This window comes from Schistocerca serialis, chromosome 6, assembly GCF_023864345.2.
Source record: "Schistocerca serialis cubense isolate TAMUIC-IGC-003099 chromosome 6, iqSchSeri2.2, whole genome shotgun sequence".
NCBI classification, from domain to species: Eukaryota; Metazoa; Arthropoda; class Insecta; order Orthoptera; family Acrididae; genus Schistocerca; species Schistocerca serialis.
Genome location: NC_064643.1, coordinates 130560514 through 130578244, shown reverse-complemented (window position 1 = coordinate 130578244; position 17731 = coordinate 130560514). Strand labels below are relative to the sequence as shown.

At 42.0% G+C, this 17731-nt stretch overlaps 1 protein-coding gene across 1 annotated transcript in view; it reads right to left on the bottom strand.

Annotated features, from left to right (window-relative positions):
• The window catches only part of LOC126484296 (ATPase ASNA1 homolog), a 79612-nt gene that overhangs the window by 400 nt on the left and 61481 nt on the right, over nt 1–17731 (bottom strand). Inside the window, exons 5-6 of the mRNA XM_050107723.1 lie at nt 11355–11462; nt 8960–9160 (exon numbers count right to left, since the gene is read on the bottom strand). Of these exons, the coding sequence (XP_049963680.1) occupies nt 8960–9160; nt 11355–11462 (309 nt within the window). The remainder of the gene's footprint in view (nt 1–8959; nt 9161–11354; nt 11463–17731) is intronic.

Here is a 17731-nt window from a genome sequence, read left to right as displayed (position 1 = left end):
TTCAAGGGCCACCTTTGACATTCAAGATGATTTTAAATGTTCTATTAAATCGGGTATCCACTGTAGTGATACCATTAAATGACATACATAACTACATATGCATGTGGGTTTTGAGTAAACTAAAGAAAGGGCACAGAATTACAGTACTCTCAAAACATGATTCCTGATTGTATGGGTAATTTATATTATTATTATTATTATTATTATTATTATTGTAAAGCTTTATAGATGGAATTCATTAATACTTTTTCTTACAAAATTCTGAGTCATCTGTACAAAATTCTACATCTGCACAACCAAATTCTGGGGCTTCCCAGTTTTGTAAAATCTGCAGTGCTGCATTCATCAAGTCTGTTACATATACTGTGTTCTAGTGTTCTGAACAAAAATTTTATTGTGTGTATTGGATTTTTCTGAATGATCAATGATTCTCACTAATCCTTTGGCGGGGATGTGTTTTATACTGGTTTCCTCATTCTGCTCAACTCTCAAGCTCCTTACAACAAACTAAACTGTTTCTAATTATCTTATACCTCAGGAGAATCTTCACAAATTTTTTGAAGTCCTTTTTTCACATTATAACTTGTGAGCAGGAGGGACAGTTAAGGAAGGGTAGTTGACAGCTGTGGTGGCTGGGAGAGATAACAGGTGCATGGGATAGGAATGCTACAAGGAAAAGCAGAGTTGCATGGGACAGGAAAGCAACATGGCACCAGCAGTGGTACGTTTGTGTAGCCCACAGTGACCATAATATGGAATCACACTGAAGACCCATAAAAATCATGTTGTATTGGTGCGATTTGTTGTAATTCAATTAATAAAATAATTCAGTTAATACAATATCAGAAATTAAAGCCTTCACGAGATGGTAACATTCAAGACATGGTCGTATGTTACAGAAGTGCAGTGTAGTGTAATGAACAGAGATGCGGAGTTACGAAGTGGCATGTCGCTGGTTCCACCTCACTCAGGAGGGAGTTTCTTCAATTGGCTATCTACAAGAGAGCTTGCACTACTAGCAGATATATATTTTTTAGTCTTTCCTGTTTTAAGTCTTATAATTCACTTGTTCTATAGAGTCTGCTACTGAATACAAAAGTTATCAACTAAGAATGACCTTGAAGTTTTACTAAAAAGTGAGAATGACAAAATACTTTTTATCTTCTGGATGTTCCTGTGCAGTTGGTTTTAGCATCTGCATCTACGTGGATGTCAGCTGCCTTGTTCCATGTGAGGATGTCAAAGCTATCACAGGTAGTTTCAAGAACTTGTGGGCACTAGTCTTGTTTTCAGAGCATCACCTGCAGTCGTGAATTGCCACTTCAGTGCACTGCGGACACATATACAATGTTAAGGCACATGTGCCATATGCCCAATCCGGGTTTCTTCTGAATATTTAGCAGCACAGTGGAGGTCATCGCATTTCAAATTCCACAGCCCCTGTGACAAAGCTTTTACAGTCATTCCATGTAAACTCTCATATATTTTGGTAGATCCTAAGCTGACCATTTCAGAATTTACTCATACACTGAAGACCCAAATAAACTGGTACACCTGCTTAATATTGTGTAGGGTCCCCTGGAGCACGCAGAAGTGCTGCAACAAACATGGCATGACTCAACTAATATCTGAAGTAGTGCCAGAGAGAATTGACACCATGAATCCTGCAGGGCTGTACATAAATCCATAAGAGTACAAGCGGGTGGAGATCTCTTTTGAACAGCACGTTGCAAAGCATCCTAGATGTGCTTAATAATGTTCACGTCTGGTGAGTTTGGTGGCCAGCAGAATTGCTTAAACTCAAAAGAGTGTTCCTAGAGCCACTCTGTAGCAATTCTGGATGTGTAGGGTGTAACATTGTACTGCTGGACTTGCCCCAGTCTGTCAGAATGCACAACTGACATGAATGGATGCAGATTATCAGACACGAGGCTTATGTACATGTCACCTCCCAGAGTTGCATCTAAATTTATCAGTTGTCCTATATCACTCCAACTGCACACGCCCCACACCATTACAGAGCCTCTACCAACTTGAACAGCTCCTTGCTGACATGCATGGTCCATGGATTCATGAGGTTGTCTCCATACTTCTACATGTCCATCCACTTGATACAATTTGAAATGAGACTCGACCAACCAGGCAACCTGTTTCCATGATCAACAGTCCAATGTCAAGGTTCAAGGCCCAAGAAAGTTGTAAAGCTTTGTGCTGTGCAGTCATCACGGGTACACGAGTGGGCCTTCAGCTCTAAAAGCCCATACTGATAATGTTTTGTTGAATGGTTCGCACGCTGACACTTGTTGATGGGCCAGCATTGAAATCTGCAGCACTTTGTGGAAGGGTTGCACTTCTGCCATGTTGAACAATTCCCTCCAGTCATCATCGGTCCCATTCTAGCAGGATCTTTTTCTAGCCACAGCAATGTCGGAGATTTGATGTTTTACCGTATTACTGATATTCACGGTACACTCGTGAAATGTTCGTATGGGAAAATCACCACATCATCACTACCTCAGAGATGCTGTGTCCCATCACTCTTGCACCAACGATTATGACAGCATGTTCAAACTCGCTTGAATCTTGATAACCTGCCACTGTAGAAGCAGTGACCAATGTAACAACTGCACCTGGCAGTAGTTGTTTTATACAGGCGATTCCGACCGCAGCGCCGTATTCTGCCTGTTTACATATTTCTGTATTTGAATACGCATGCAACGGCCAAATAGCACTGTCTTAACTCCAACCATTGACGATAAATTCAGGTTTGAAAGCTCAAGGATGTGGATTCTTTCATTATTAAGGCACCAATTTTCCGAGACGTACTGCTTGGTAATGAGTTGTCCTACAGACCTCATTTTTTTATGGATCTAGTACGTAAGCTACTCTGTTGATATAATGCTTAAAACATAGGTTAGACCATGATGGGGGCACTGTTGCTATGGAAGTTCATGAAAATGCTTTGTGGGAACACCTGCAATTCAGGCAGTATTTGGCTTTCAAATACAATAAAAACTGGTGCAAAGCACACATTTCCCATGTATCATACAAATTCAAAGGTGTTCAGATTACCTGCACGTCTCCTGCTGAATCACAATTCTTTTCATGGCACAATAGGAAAGATGATGTTTGGATTCCCTTAGGTGGGTGTCCCATCATTACAAAGTCACAGTGCACAATTGTATAAACTTGACAATAAGTGCTATGAAAAAATTGTATCCCTCACCTTCAAGTGAACTCATTTCATTTTTGGATCAAGATGTCAAGAAAAACGAAGTTGTACGAAAGGTGGAAGAGTTTTAAAAACACAATTTCCTTCTTTATATTTGAATTTACTTGTGAAACAATTTTTTGGAGAATTTTTATGTCTATATATAATGGCATAATTATATGTAAAAAGTTATTGATGTGTCTCATTTCTGCTTGCATTTTGTGTTTTGATTTACTGGAGTTGTCTTTAATTTACAGTAACAGACTAAGTGTAGATCACTACACCTGTGCACCCAGGCTTTTCAAGGAATGCAGATCATTTTTATTCACCAATTCTCTGTAGTGGTGAATGTGGATGGTGTGTAAAAGTGGCATTTTTATTTCACTCTTTGACAATGAATAAAGCGAGTTAGGATATTCTTCTCTGCACCTAAGATTGCTACAAGATATGTAAACATTTCAGAAAAAAAGTAAAGATTCAACCATCTATGTAACCCACTGACAGGTTGGCATACGAGGGAGCCACATGGATGCCCGTGGTCGTGTTGTGGATTTATTTGTATACTTGCCTCCAGGATTAGTTGTTATGTGTGAAGATGTACTCTGTTACATGTACAAGGAGTAAAGTGGTGTGGCTGTAGTCAGAAAAGATGTTGGGTGAGGTAGTGTTTGGCAGTGGCAATGCTATGGATACGAGGGTGGTTGTTGGCATCAACAGTGACAAGTAGGGATCCAGGTAGTCAGCCCTCAGCCACACTACCCCAACTCATGTCCCATTTCTTGTCTCCTTCTTCCCCTCTAACAGTCCACCTGACAGAACCCTAAATCTTAGTCAAGCTACAAAACAGCTGTCCCAGGACAGTGTGTTCAGCTGGCACAATGTAGTTGTACAGGTTTTGTGTGTGTGTGTGTGTGTGTGTGTGTGTGTGTGTGTGTGTGTGTGTGTGTCCCTTTTCAAGTCAGGTACCTTATAGTGCATGGCTTTCTCTACCTCTGGAACTGTAAAACCACATGTAGAGTTTCCAGAACGAATTTTCACTTTGCATCAGAGTGTGCACCAATTTGAAACACCTGAACAGATTAAAACTGTGTGCTAGACAGAAGACTTGAAATCTGAGACCATGACCTTTCATGAGCAAGTGCTATACCAACTGAGCTGTCCAAGCATGTCTTATGATCTGCCCTCACAGCTGGATGTCTGTCAGTACTGCATCTCTTATCTTCCAAACATTACAAAAGTTCTCCTACATACCTTGCAGGACTAGTACTGGAGGAAATGCTAATGCAGAGGCATGGCTTAGTCACAGCCTGGTGGATTGGTTCCAGAATGAATTTTCATTCTGCACTTCTGTGAAGTTTGGAAGGTAGAAGACGCGGTACTGACAGAAGTAAAGAAGTGAGTGTAGGTTGCATACAATAGTTCATCGAGCACTTGTCTGTGAAACGCCATGATTCCCAAGTTTGGGTTACAGTCCAGCACATCGTTTTAATTTGTTAGCAGTTAATGTGTGTGTCTCGTAAAACCCAAGGTTATTTTTCTTTCCTGTGTAAGTTTTAGACAAAGAGTTGTTTCCAATGGCTGAATTCTGTGTCATTTCTTCATATTTGTTTTATTTTCCGTTTTTTCTATTTTTATGTCAGATTGTCATAAGGGTCCAATATACCTCCATCTAAATACTTACTTGGCAAACCACTGCAAAGTGCGTAGCAAATAGTACTTAGCATTGTATAACATGTTAAGGTTTTACCCATCACATTCCTTGGGAAAAAGGCAGGGGATAGCTTGAGAAAAATTAAATAGACCCACCTCTTGTGAGGAGAAGAGTTTACAAAGATGAAGGGGGAGGTGTTAGAGAGAGAGAGAGAGAGAGAGAGAGAGTAGTGGTCAGATATGGTAAGCATTGTGCCAGCTTAAATCCAGAGAGAGAGAAAGATGAATTTTGAGGAAGAGAAACAGTAATATCAAGAACCAAAGGGTGAAAATAAAAATATGCGAAGCGAAAGTGGCAGGGAGGACAACAAAGATGAAAATGTAACAGTAAAAAAGAGGAAAATTAACCCTCCAGCCATGGAAAGTGCAGAAGTATGCGTTCAGCTCTAGTCTTTCCAGACAATTTTGCAGGCCCCACTTATCACAATGGACATAATTTTAGCACTGTTTGCATCTCAGAAGTTGAAATTTTCTACCAAACACTTTTCTGTTGCCCTGGAACATCATAGGTTGCCATTTCCTATGTCTCTTTCTGCAGCTCTGGAACATCAGAGGTCACTATTCTCCTGCTGAATATTGTACCTTTTGGTCTGAAACATGAGGAGTCACATTTTACATGATCTCCAGTTTCACTTGCATAGACCTTTTTGTGCCAGCAAGTTTGTAACCAAGTTCCCAAGCTCGTGTAGGGATCCTTAATTCAAAATATACGACACTCACAAAAAGTATCATTAAGTTTATTTTGCAACTCTAAATTAAGTTTCTTGTTTCCTAGTTACTTTCCTTTAATTTTATTCTTACAACTATTCTAATTATTGAATAAAAATGCCTTGCAATTCTTTCGGGAAAAATGGGAAAATCACCTGCAATTAGAGGGTTAGATGAGATATATGTATTAACATATGATTAAAAATGGCCATCATAAAGAAAAAGTAGACGGGGTGTTGGAAGGCATGTTTCCATCTGCAGAGTTCAGGAAAATTAATATGGGATCAGAGGATCCAAAGAGCCCATTTGGTGTAGCAGGCACTCAGGTCCCTCAGAGCATGTGTAGTAACTGGGTACTGAAGGTTTCCAAAGTTACCCAGTTTTCAGAATGAGATTTCCACTCTGCAGCGGAGTGTGCGCTGATATGAAACTTCCTGGCAGATTAAAACTGTGTGCCCGACCGAGACTCGAACTCGGGACCTTTGCCTTTCGCACAGCAGAGTGAAAATCTCATTCTGGAAACATCCCCCAGGCTGTGGCTAAGTCATGTCTCCGCAATATCCTTTCTTTCAGGAGTGCTAGTTCTGCAAGGTTCTCAGGAGAGCTTCTGTAAAGATTGGAAGGTAGGAGACGAGATACTGGCAGAAGTAAAGCTGTGAGGACCGGGCGTGAGTCGTGCTTCAGTAGCTCAGATGGTAGAGCACTTGCCCGCGAAAGGCAAAGGTCCCGAGTTCGAGTCTCGGTCGGGCACACAGTTTTAATCTGCCAGGCAGTTTCTTTACCCAGTTTTGCAGTGGTCATTCCCATATAAAATGCTATGCAGTGGACACAAGTTAATTGATAAATATGCATGGTTTCGCAAGTTGGTCTGCCTTCAAATATGATGTACAACTTAATGGCAAGGATGGAGCACATTGTTATGAGTGGACGCACTGTACAGGTTTTATACTGAGGACCATTGCAGAGATAGGAACCTTGCAACGGGGCAATGGTACGGGGAAAGTAATACTGTTTAACTAGGATACTACGGAGATTAGGAGGGTGAAGAAGGTGACAATGGATGGTGTGGGGAGGGTATCAGGGAGGGGGGCCAGATCTGAGAAGATGACAGCCTTGACGAATTAACAATGAAGCATTCAAAGCCAGTACTGAGTGACAAAGAGGAGGCTCCTGAGGTTTTTGTAACTCGTAGTTGTTTGTGAATAAGATTTGTGGGGTAATTGCAGGGGAGGAAAGTCAAGGACAGGCTGTTGGCATCAGTATAGGTGGTTTGCTGCAGTTGTCTAGGGTGTAGGGAAGTGACAGTTTGATGTGGAAGGGGTGACAACTGTCGGAGTGTAGGTGCTGTTGCTTGGTTGTGTGTGGACTGACGTTTAGATATGGGCTTCAGTGAGATGGAGATCAATGTCAAGAAAGGTAGTTAGAATTACGTGTGGCAGTAATTCTCTATCTTCCTATGTAAAGAAAAGTCCGCTGTGTTATCATCAGTTTATGTAGAGATATGGCCTTATTTTGAAACTACCTATATGTCATCTATTAGTAATGTATTTATCATTCTGCACAAATGGAGGATGGACATGTAAAAAGAATAATTAGGTTGGGATGGAAGGATTAATACAGGAAGAAGAAAGACAGTGTAGCCACATTATTGGTATGGTGCAGTTTGGCAGCACATTGGCAGGCTGGAAAGTTGTGTGTTCAATTCAATGGTCATATTAAGTTTTCTGGTAATTAATTTGACACACACACACACACACACACACACACACACACACACACACACACACACACACACCTCCATAAACAATGCAACAAGATTATCATTTTTACTTCTGAAAACTCCACCTGCATTTCTTGCTGTTACAATAAAAACATTATAATAATTAAGGTCCCAATGTAACTCCCAAAAGGATGATATTAATTAAATTTGTTTTTAACTAATTCTGCTTTAAGGCAGCTCCTTTTAAGAAATAAATATGAAAGAGTCTATCAACACTCAGCTTTTGTGAAAGTCCTAACACAGAGTTTGTGGCTTTTGCTAATGTTTTTGAACACATTATGCTAATAAAAATAGGTCTGCAAATGATAAATGACAATGGTTTACCCAAAAAAGGTAGATAGTGTTTGTTGAAAATCAATATTACTGTGCTCCAAGTCATATCATCAAACAAATCAACTTTGTCATCAGGGTGAGGTCCTTATGCTAGATCCATTCGCACTTGGGGTTACAATACGTACCTGTCTTAACAGGACTTTGATAACATGTTGAGCAAAAGCTTGAACTAATCAGGAAGCAGAAATTGTGGCTGATGATTTCCATCCAAATATGATTAGCTGCCGTATGAAGACATCAATACGATAACTAACATTGCGTTAGTCAGTCAAGTGTTGAATTGAGTACTGCCAGTTACACCTAAAGAAAATTATGCCCTGAAAAAGGAGGAAACTCCCAGTTCAGCAGGAGCTGAATATTATTTACGACATCGAAGACAACTGACATTTTATTTACTGACATCTTCAAGAAAGGTCTTTTCGAGCTGAATATGGAGTAGCCGTTTTTACACAGGTCAATTTCATTTCTGAAGAGAAATTAAATAATGACCCTAATACGTTGCTCACTGGGATGCCGTGACACAACTGACTGCCCTGAACTGTTTTGTGAAGACTTGCTGTTATCCAGTATCACCCACTGTTGTTAAAGAAGTCACGTCCCTGAAGTAGGAGCAGCAAGTCTGCCACTTCAGAACTTCCATTTCTTTCAATGATGACACCCTCACTTCCACATCCGAGTTGTATGTGAGTAAGCTATGTTGAATGAGCACTCTGCACTAGATGATAGCGACAATAATAACAATGATGAGGAAGAGGGTGAGGAGTCACTTGCACTAAGTTTCGCTGCAGTTGTGCAAGGACTTGATACTGTTAGGGACTATTTTCCTCTTTCTGTGCAGATGATTCAGTCGTTACCAGCATCAACCTGTTGAAGTGATATCTGTCACTGCACTATGTTGGAAGAAAGAAGCAAACAACTCTTCTAAATAAAAAAAAGACTATTTGTTGAAAGATAATGCTATTGCATATGTTCAGTTTTGTGAAGGACAAGTTATATTAATGTTAAGATAGATTTTCGTCTCTAGTACCTGAGTTTTATTATTAAAAATTTCTTATCTTGCTTAATGTTAAAATTCAGGTTGTGGGTCACCACTTCCGTGTTCTTGGGCTACAGCCCACTTTACGGAAATTTGCAGTTTAAGGGAAAAGTTATGGGTTCTCCGATGTTAATTGAAAACAGGTTTTACTATATTAGAATAGCGAAGAATACATGCTCACCTGATCCAAATATTTCTCCTGGACTTTGTGTCTTGCTGCACACATACGACATGGCACTTCTCCTGCAGAGGGAAACAGCAGCTGGTTCACAATAATATTGTGTGTGTCAATTCCACACTTTGTGAGTTCCTGTACAAGTCGCTCTGTTTCATATAGTGACAGGAATTCTGCTATGCACACACAAACAAATGTTGTCTGTTCCTGGAAGAAAAAATTTAAAATAAGAAAAAAACATTTTAAATCATTTACATAAGACAACATGCGCGGGCACACATGTGGTTACTGCAAGCATGCCATACTAACACAGATGAAACATGGCAAGAAAGAAAATTTCAGCTACAAATTGTAACATATTGAAATATAGTTGGATGGCCTTGTTAAGAAGGTGACAAGAAAATTAAAAATTGTAGACAAACAAGAAACTAAATAGCATCTCATCCACTCATTTATAAATTTTCTGCAGCTTTCACTGTCATTCCCATCTTACATCTCACTTGTCTCTCTCTGTTTCACATTTTGAGAACTGAAACTCCACCAGCCAATTTTAACAGTTGAAACAATATAAAAATATCTTCAGACAACTGTTTTATGCTATTTGTATTCCCATGTTCTTATGTATGTCTGAAGCATAAATACTATATGTTTACAGAAGTATTGGATTGTGATAAGTGTGAATGGCATCATATATATGGTGATTCTTTTGAATGGAGCCTCTACCCAGACATTCTAGATAACACAGAAGCTGGTAAATAACTTTCATTGTATATGTCAAACTGCATTCCTATGCTACTTTTCAACATAGTTATTGAAAAACACAAAGCACATGAAGTAGATTATTAAACGTCACCCAAAAAAAAGCCTAGTCATGAAATCCTGACGTTATCCCTATGCAGAATCGATGTTCTCTACTGATGGGACAACCGACTGGTTTTAACAACTGATTAGCCAGACAATTGTTTTTTTTGTTCAATCTGTTTTTCAGATTGCCACATCAGATATGTGACTTTTTTGCACTCTCCAGCAGACTGACGATTTCAACATTTTGATCCAGGCATAAGTAAATACACAGGCACAAAAAACTGAACTGAAAGTTACTTATTAATACTAAATACAAAACAAATATCTGAACAACAACAACAACAACAACAACAACAACAGTGAAGAGAATGACAATGGACAGAAGTCAACAATAATTATTTAACAACATCAAAACAATATAATTTTTTTGTTCAGAATTGAATGTGCTGGGGTCTGCTGAGTCCAATTGCCACTTCCAACAGTTTAACTATGAAACTGAAGTTCCAATGAGTGAAAGTGAACAGCACTTCTTCATACACATTAAATACTGGATTTGCTACTTTTCAACAGGCTACGAAATGTAAAGAGGTTTGTGTGCCTGGATGTGATATGCATGTGTGCAGCCAGTGTCAAATTTTTGTACAATACATTTACCTCCCACACACCTAAATGGTGGGGTGAGTATTTAAGGGCTAGCTTCATTTTTTTTAATTTATGGAGGCCATCACACCTTTTCAGTAAAATGCATTTCAAACTTCCATTAAAATATGGCACTGTTCCTTTTTTCTTCTCATACTCATAAGGGAACTTTCACACTAACTCTGTACTGCCAATAATATGTCAGCTTATTAGTTTTGTGTTAATTGCATCCAAAACAACTTAATCCACAGCAATAATCAATTTTAAATGACAAAAAATAATTAATCTATTCATTACACAATTAAATGAAGATGTATACTGCTTATTTTAACTTGGTTGTACCCTCAGATCTCATCACATACCCGGGGGTAGTGTTACCTCCCGTGGCAATGCATACCCCAGTTTATACCACTGCTTTAGTTCAACCAGCTACAGACAGGCTTTATTCAGAAGAATTAATGTGTAACTCAGTGAACTATATCACCAAAGAGCGGTTTGAGCTGAAAGAATGAAGACATGGTTATAAAAACACTGGTTTTAATTGGGGAAAAAAATTCAGTCAATATGCTGAATTACACTGGTCTGTGTCAACCATTTTCACAGTTTGATTTCATTGGAGAGAAATGAATAATAATACCAACAACACTTAAAACTACAACCGAATGAGTAGATTGTTTTCCAACAACTGACGGAATCAAATGTCTTCATTCAGCTATACTGACAAGTACGATAACAAACAGACTGATACTGGCATACACGCAACACAACACAGTAACGTGGAAGATAATCTTACCACACGGGAAGGACTTCCTTTAGCACTTGTACTCAAAAATAACTTAAGTTACTTCATTCAACTATGAAGAAAGACTATTTACCATTTCGCAACTTTATTATAAATTATCAATGTTTTCTAATTCCATTAATGTAAATTATGGTTAATGATGTGAGAGGTACTTACGGGATCTCTGAACTGCTCATTCACTTGACGGATGATTGCCAGCATTTCCTCCAGTTTCCCAGAAAACGAATCTGCATTGAAGTCAGACAAACCAAGGAGTGCACCAACCTATATGTATCATTAAGTGGCTATATATGTATACATATTCACAGTAACAGAATGTGTTATGTAACTGATAAAGAAACTCAATATAGCATGACGACAACCATGTGGGAGAAGCACAAAAGAAAGAACACCAAAAGAATATGACTTGTCTAGGAAGCTTAATGAATCTCTACAATTACATCGCTAATACTTTATATTGAATGTTTATTTAGTCCTGTCTAAGTTACCATCCCCCAGTAATTTATACTGTGGAAACAACTATGTTTAACAATACAGTTTTATCTGCAAAATATGGAAAACATCTGTTCAGTCCTAATTTTGAAAACATTTTGGATTAAGTATACATTCTCATTTCCTCTTTTCAAACACAATGATTGGCCAACAGATTTATACAGATACTAGTCTACTCATAAATCTACAACTGAGTATGTAACTGGAATCAGAACAATTACAGTTGCAAGTCAATTTATCTCAGCTTACGAACTAGAGGCTTCAGCTTGAGAATTGCAAAATTTCTAGTTTAACCTTCAGCCAAGTGGTTTATCTTAATTACCTCACTATAAGACAACCTTGAATAAAAGATGATCCACTATTTGAAAATGGTTCTTGTGAATTTTGTTATTTGGACAAATCTTAGCTAATGAAGATTACAAACTGTTTTACTGATATAAAGATCCTCCAAAAAACTAACATTACTTACTGTAAACTTACATTATTTATTGACTGTCCACATTTTTGTACTGTAAGAAGAAATAAACAAAAAGAAATAGTTTACTTGTATTTTACCTTCACAACCTCTGTTTTGCTTACTTTCTAAGCCAGTAACTAGTGTTATTATACAAGGGACATTTCAAGAATTAGAGAGACAAACTGATGTATTAATGAAACATTTGGGAGAAGTTTTGTACTTTCAAGACATTAGATTGGCAAAAATGAGACGAGAAGAGACACGCTGACAGATAAAAATTGTTTTCTTTCTAACCTCAATATTGCATGTAATAATGGCATGTTCACTTGAAGTTTCCACATTTGTTGAACAATGTTTAGTGATCTGTTTTTTTGCTTTCTGAAGATGAAAAGCCACCTAAAATCTTTTCTAGAATAATTTTACAGTATGCTAAAAGTAGTATGAACTGCAAACCTTTTCATAAGTGAATGTTACAGAGTTTAAAGATGGTCAAACGTCAGTGACAGAGCAATATCCTGGCTGGCCAATTGATGTGTCAGCTCCTTTGCTTGACATCTGCATTGACAACAGTATTCATGAAGACCAACATATTACAGTTGCACATATAGCAAAAACAGCTGCAGCAAGTGTTAGTTGAGTTTCTAATGATTTTAAGTATGTACAGATTGGTTGTTGGTTGGTTGGTTGGTTGGTTTAGAGGCGGAAGAAGGGACCAAACTAGGAGGTCATCGGTCCCTTGTTCCCAAACAATGCCACAAGTGAGAGAATAAAATGGGCGAAACATATAAAACAAAACGGAAAGAAAGGAAAAGCCACAAGAACGAAGGGACGGCAACGAACACTCAAAGGAACAAAAGAGGACAAGAAAACAACAGAGAGACGCTAGAAACAGAAGAGAATAAAACATGAAAGCAGATTACAGTGGCTGGTCAACCACGAGAATAAAAAGGGAAAGCCAGCCACTCTGCAATACATTAAAACCTCCACCCTAAGAGCTCTAGGGTGAAGGGCACAGAGGGACAAAGGACATGCGCTAAAACCTACATAGAAGTATGAAACCCGCTCTCACGAATAAAACGTAAAACTAAAGCTGCTGTGGAGGCATTATCACCCAACACTGGAGGCAGGGTGCTGGGAAAGTTAAAAGTCTGCTGCAGAGCGGCTAAAAGTGGGCAGTCCATCAAGAGGTGGATGACTGTCATTTGGGAGCCACAGCAACACTGAGGTGGGGCCTCGCGACGGCGTTGGTAACCATACATTAGCCACATATGGCCAATGCAGGACTGGCAGAGGACAACTGATTCCCTGCGAGAGGCCTGCATGGAAGATTTCCACACATTCATAGTCTCCTAAATGACTTGCAGTTCGTTGTGCGTGCTGTTATGCCATTCCGTCTCCCAAAACCGGAAAACCCTGTAGTGTAAGACAGAACGCAGGTCAACTTCGGAGATCCACATCTTCAGAAACGGTTTCTGCGTCTCCTATGAGATCCACATCTTCAGAAACGGTTTCTGCGTCTCCTATTTGGCCAGCCTGTCGGTAAGTTCGTTGCCAGGGACTCCGACGTGTCCTGGCGTCCACACAAACACCACGGAACAGCGGGACTGTTCCAGGGCATAGATGGACTCCTAAATGGATGCTACCAGAGGGTTGCGAGGGTAGCACTGATCGATAGCTTGTAGGCTGCTCAATGAGTCAGTACACAGGAGAAATGACTCCCCAGGGCATGAGCAGATGTACTCAAGAGCACGAGATATGGCCGCCAGTTCTGCAGTAAAAACACTGCAGCCAACTGGCAAGGAGTGCGGCTCAATATGTCCTCCATGAACATATGCAAAGCCTACGTGACCATCAGCCATTGAGCCATCGGTGTAAACCACTTCAGAGTCCCGGAACATGTCAAGAATTGAGAGGAAGTGACAGCAGAGAGCAGCGGGGTTAAGGGAGTCCTTATGGCCATGCAAAATGTCCAGACGAAGCTGTGGCCGAGGCGTACACCATGGAGGCATATGTGAACAGACCACAAGCAGAGTTGGTAAAGGGAAGGACTCCAGTTCGGAGAGAAGGGACCGCACGCGAACCACAATCGTTAGCCCTGATCTGGGCCGCCAATGCGAGAGATGGACTGCCGCGGGTGGGAAAAGGAGACGGTAATTCGGATGCTCACGGGAACTATGAATGTGTGCTGCATAACTGGCGAGCAGTTGCGGATGTGTGATCTGCAGAGGAGGGACACCAGCCTCCACCAGTACAATGGTCACCGGACTCTGTTCTAAAAGATCCTGTCACTAACTGAACCCCACAGTGGTGCACAGGGTCGAGTAAATGCAATGCTGAGGGCGCTGCTGAACCATAAACCACCCTCCCATAGTCAATTTGGGGTTCGATACGGGCTCTGTAGACCTGCAGCAGTGTAGTGCAATCTGCAGCGCAATTGGTGTTGCTCATGCAACGGAGGGCATTGAGGTGCTGCCAGAACTTCTGCTTAAGCTGACGAAGATGAGGGAGCCAAGTCAATCAAGCTTCGAAAACCAGTCCTAGGAATTGATATGTCTTCATTACAGTGAGTGGATCGTCATTAAGGTAAAGCGTGGGTTCTGGACGAATGGCACGACGCCGACAGAAGTACATGAAACATGACTTTGCGGCTGAAAACTGGAAGCCATGGGCTAGAGCCCGTGACTGCGCCTTGTGGATGGCTCCCTGGAGGTGCCACTCAGCAACAACAGTACTGGAGTAGCAGTACGAAATGCAGAAGTCGTCTGCATACAGAGAATGTGACAGGGAGGGCCTGAAGCTGCTGCTAGACCGTTAATGGCCACTAAAAATAGACACACTCAATAAAGAGCCCTGCAGGACTCCATTCTCCTGGATATGGATGGAACTATGGGAGTCACCAACTTGGACACGGAAAGTACGGAGCGACAGGAAGTTTTGGATAAAAATCAGGAGTGGTCCCCGGAGACCCCACTCATACAATGTGGCAAGGATATGATGTCACCAAGTCCTGTTGTATGCTTTACGTAAGTAAAAAAAGACATCAATCAGGTGTTTCCATCTGGAAAAGGCTGTTCGGACGGCAGACTCGATGGACACAAGATTATCAGTCTTAGAGCGACCCTGGTGGAAGCCGCCCTGACATGGAGCCAGCAAGCCACGTGACTCCAGGACCCATCCCATCTGCCAACATACCATAGGTTCCAGCCGCTTACAAAGAACATTGGTGAGGCTGATGGCCCGATAGCTATCCACAACAAGCGGGTTTTTACCAGGTTTGAGCACCGGAATGATGGTGCTCTCCCACCATGGCGATGGAAAGACGCCATCGCACCAGATCCGGTTGAAGATGACAAGAAGATGTCGCTTGTAGTCAGATGATAGATGTTTAATTATCTGGCTGTGGATGCAATCAGGCCCAGGAGCTGTGTCGGCGCAATGTGCAAGGGCACTAACGAGCTCCCACTCCATAAATGGGGCGCTATAGGATTTACTGCAGCATGTAGTGAATGAGAGGACGTTCCCTTCCAGCTGCCGTTTGAGTGTGCGAAAGGCTGGGGGTAATTCTCTGATGCAGAGGCTCAAGCAAAGTGCTCGGCAATCGCGTTTGCATCGGTTCATAACTCGCCATTTATGGTAACACCGGGACAGCTGCTGGGGCCTGGTACCCGAAAAGATGTTTGATCTTTGCCCAGACTTGGGAAGGTGACGTGTGACACCCAATAGTGAAGATGTATTCTCCCAACACCACTCCTTCCATTGTTTGATATGGTAGCAAACACGGACACAAAGCCGTTTAAAGGCTATGAGGTGCTTCAGGGAAGGGTGCCGCTTATGTCGCTGTAGAGCTCGCGGGCACTTCTTAATTGCTTCAGCGACTTCCGGCGACCACCAAGGGACTGCCTTACGTCTCGGGCGCCCTAGTGAGCGAGGGACCACGTTTTCTGCCGCAGAAACAATTGTGCTAGTCACCTGCTCAACCATCACATCAATGTTACTGTGTGGGGGAGATTCAGCGGTGACAGCAGAGGTGAAAGTTCCCCAGTCCGCCCTGTTCAAAGCCCATCTGGGCAGGTGTCCGTGCGTCACCTGACGCTGAGGTAGTGACAGGAAGATGGGGAAGTGGTTACTACCACACAGGTCATCATGTGATCTCCAGTGGATAGATGGGAGAAGTCCTAGGCTGCAAATTGATAAATCAATGGCCGAGTAACTACCACGAGCCACACCGAAATGTGTGGCAGCCCCAGTATTTAAGTGGCAGAGGTCGAATTGCGACAGTAAAGTTTCGACACCTATGCCTCGGCCAGTAAGCATGGTACCACCCCACAGGGTGTTATGGGAGATTAAAATCTCCCAGAAGTAGGAAAGGTTTAGGGAGTTGATCAATCAGTGCAGCTAATACATTCAGGGGTACTGCACCATCTGGAGGAAGATATCATTGCAGACAGTTACTTCCTGTGTCATCCTTATTCTGACAGCCACAGCTTCAAGAGGGGTTTGAAGGGGCACATGTTCATTACAGACCGAGTTTAGGACATAAATGCAAACTCTACCTGACACTCGATTATAGTCGCTACGGTTCCTGTAATATCCCTTATAGCCACGGAGGGCAGGGGTCTGAATTGCTGGGAACCAGGTTCCCTGGAAGGCACTGCAGATAGCAGGTGTAAAGCTTAACAGTTGCCGTAGCTCAGCCAGGCGGTGGAAAAAATCGCCGCAGTTCCACTGGAGGATGACATCGCGAGACTTGGAAGGCATGGAACATTCAATGAGGCAGTTTACACCTCAGAGTCACCTGCTGCCACCAATTTATTGCCTGAGCAATCTATATCCATTATGTCTGAGGGTCTGGCGAGATCTAGGTCCTCAGCAGACGCCAAAACCTCCACCCCATCCTCAGACACAGAGCTTGTAGGTAGTGGTGGTGTGGGTGCCACCACAATTTCCTTGGTCTTAGGTTCCCCCCCCCCCCTCCCTCTTTGGTTTCCCTGGCTGGGAGGACTTCACTGACTCAGTGTCCGAGACTGAGGATGTGCGCGAAATCCTACAACCAGCTGCTTTTGTGCTTTTGGACTCTTCAGCCACTGGCAGTTGTCATCTTTCCCACTAGAAGAAACCTGGGAAGAGAGTGACCCAAGGGACCCATACCTAGCAAGAGAAGCCAAAGAAGACTTTCGTTTCTTCAGTTTATAAGTGGGGACAGGCGTCCCCGATGGTTGGGGGGGGGGGGGGGGTGTTGCTCCCAAAGTAGGTGGTGCAGGATCAACAGGGAGGGAAATGCCGCGCCCCCCCCCCCACCACCACCACCACCACCACCACCACCACCACCACCACCACCACCACCACCACCACCAAGAAGGAGGTGTAGTCTTCTGGCTCTGAGAGGTGACCTGGGTTGACGGAGCTGCTGGTGCCAGAACTGTTGTAGCGGCAGCATAAAACAATGTCAAACGCACTGGATGCAGGCGTTCAAATTTTCTCTTAGACTCAGTGTAGGTCAGTCTGTCCAGGGTCTTGTACTCCACGATTTTCCTTTCTTTCTGGAGAATCCTGCAGTCAGGCGAGCAAGGCAAATGGTGCTCTC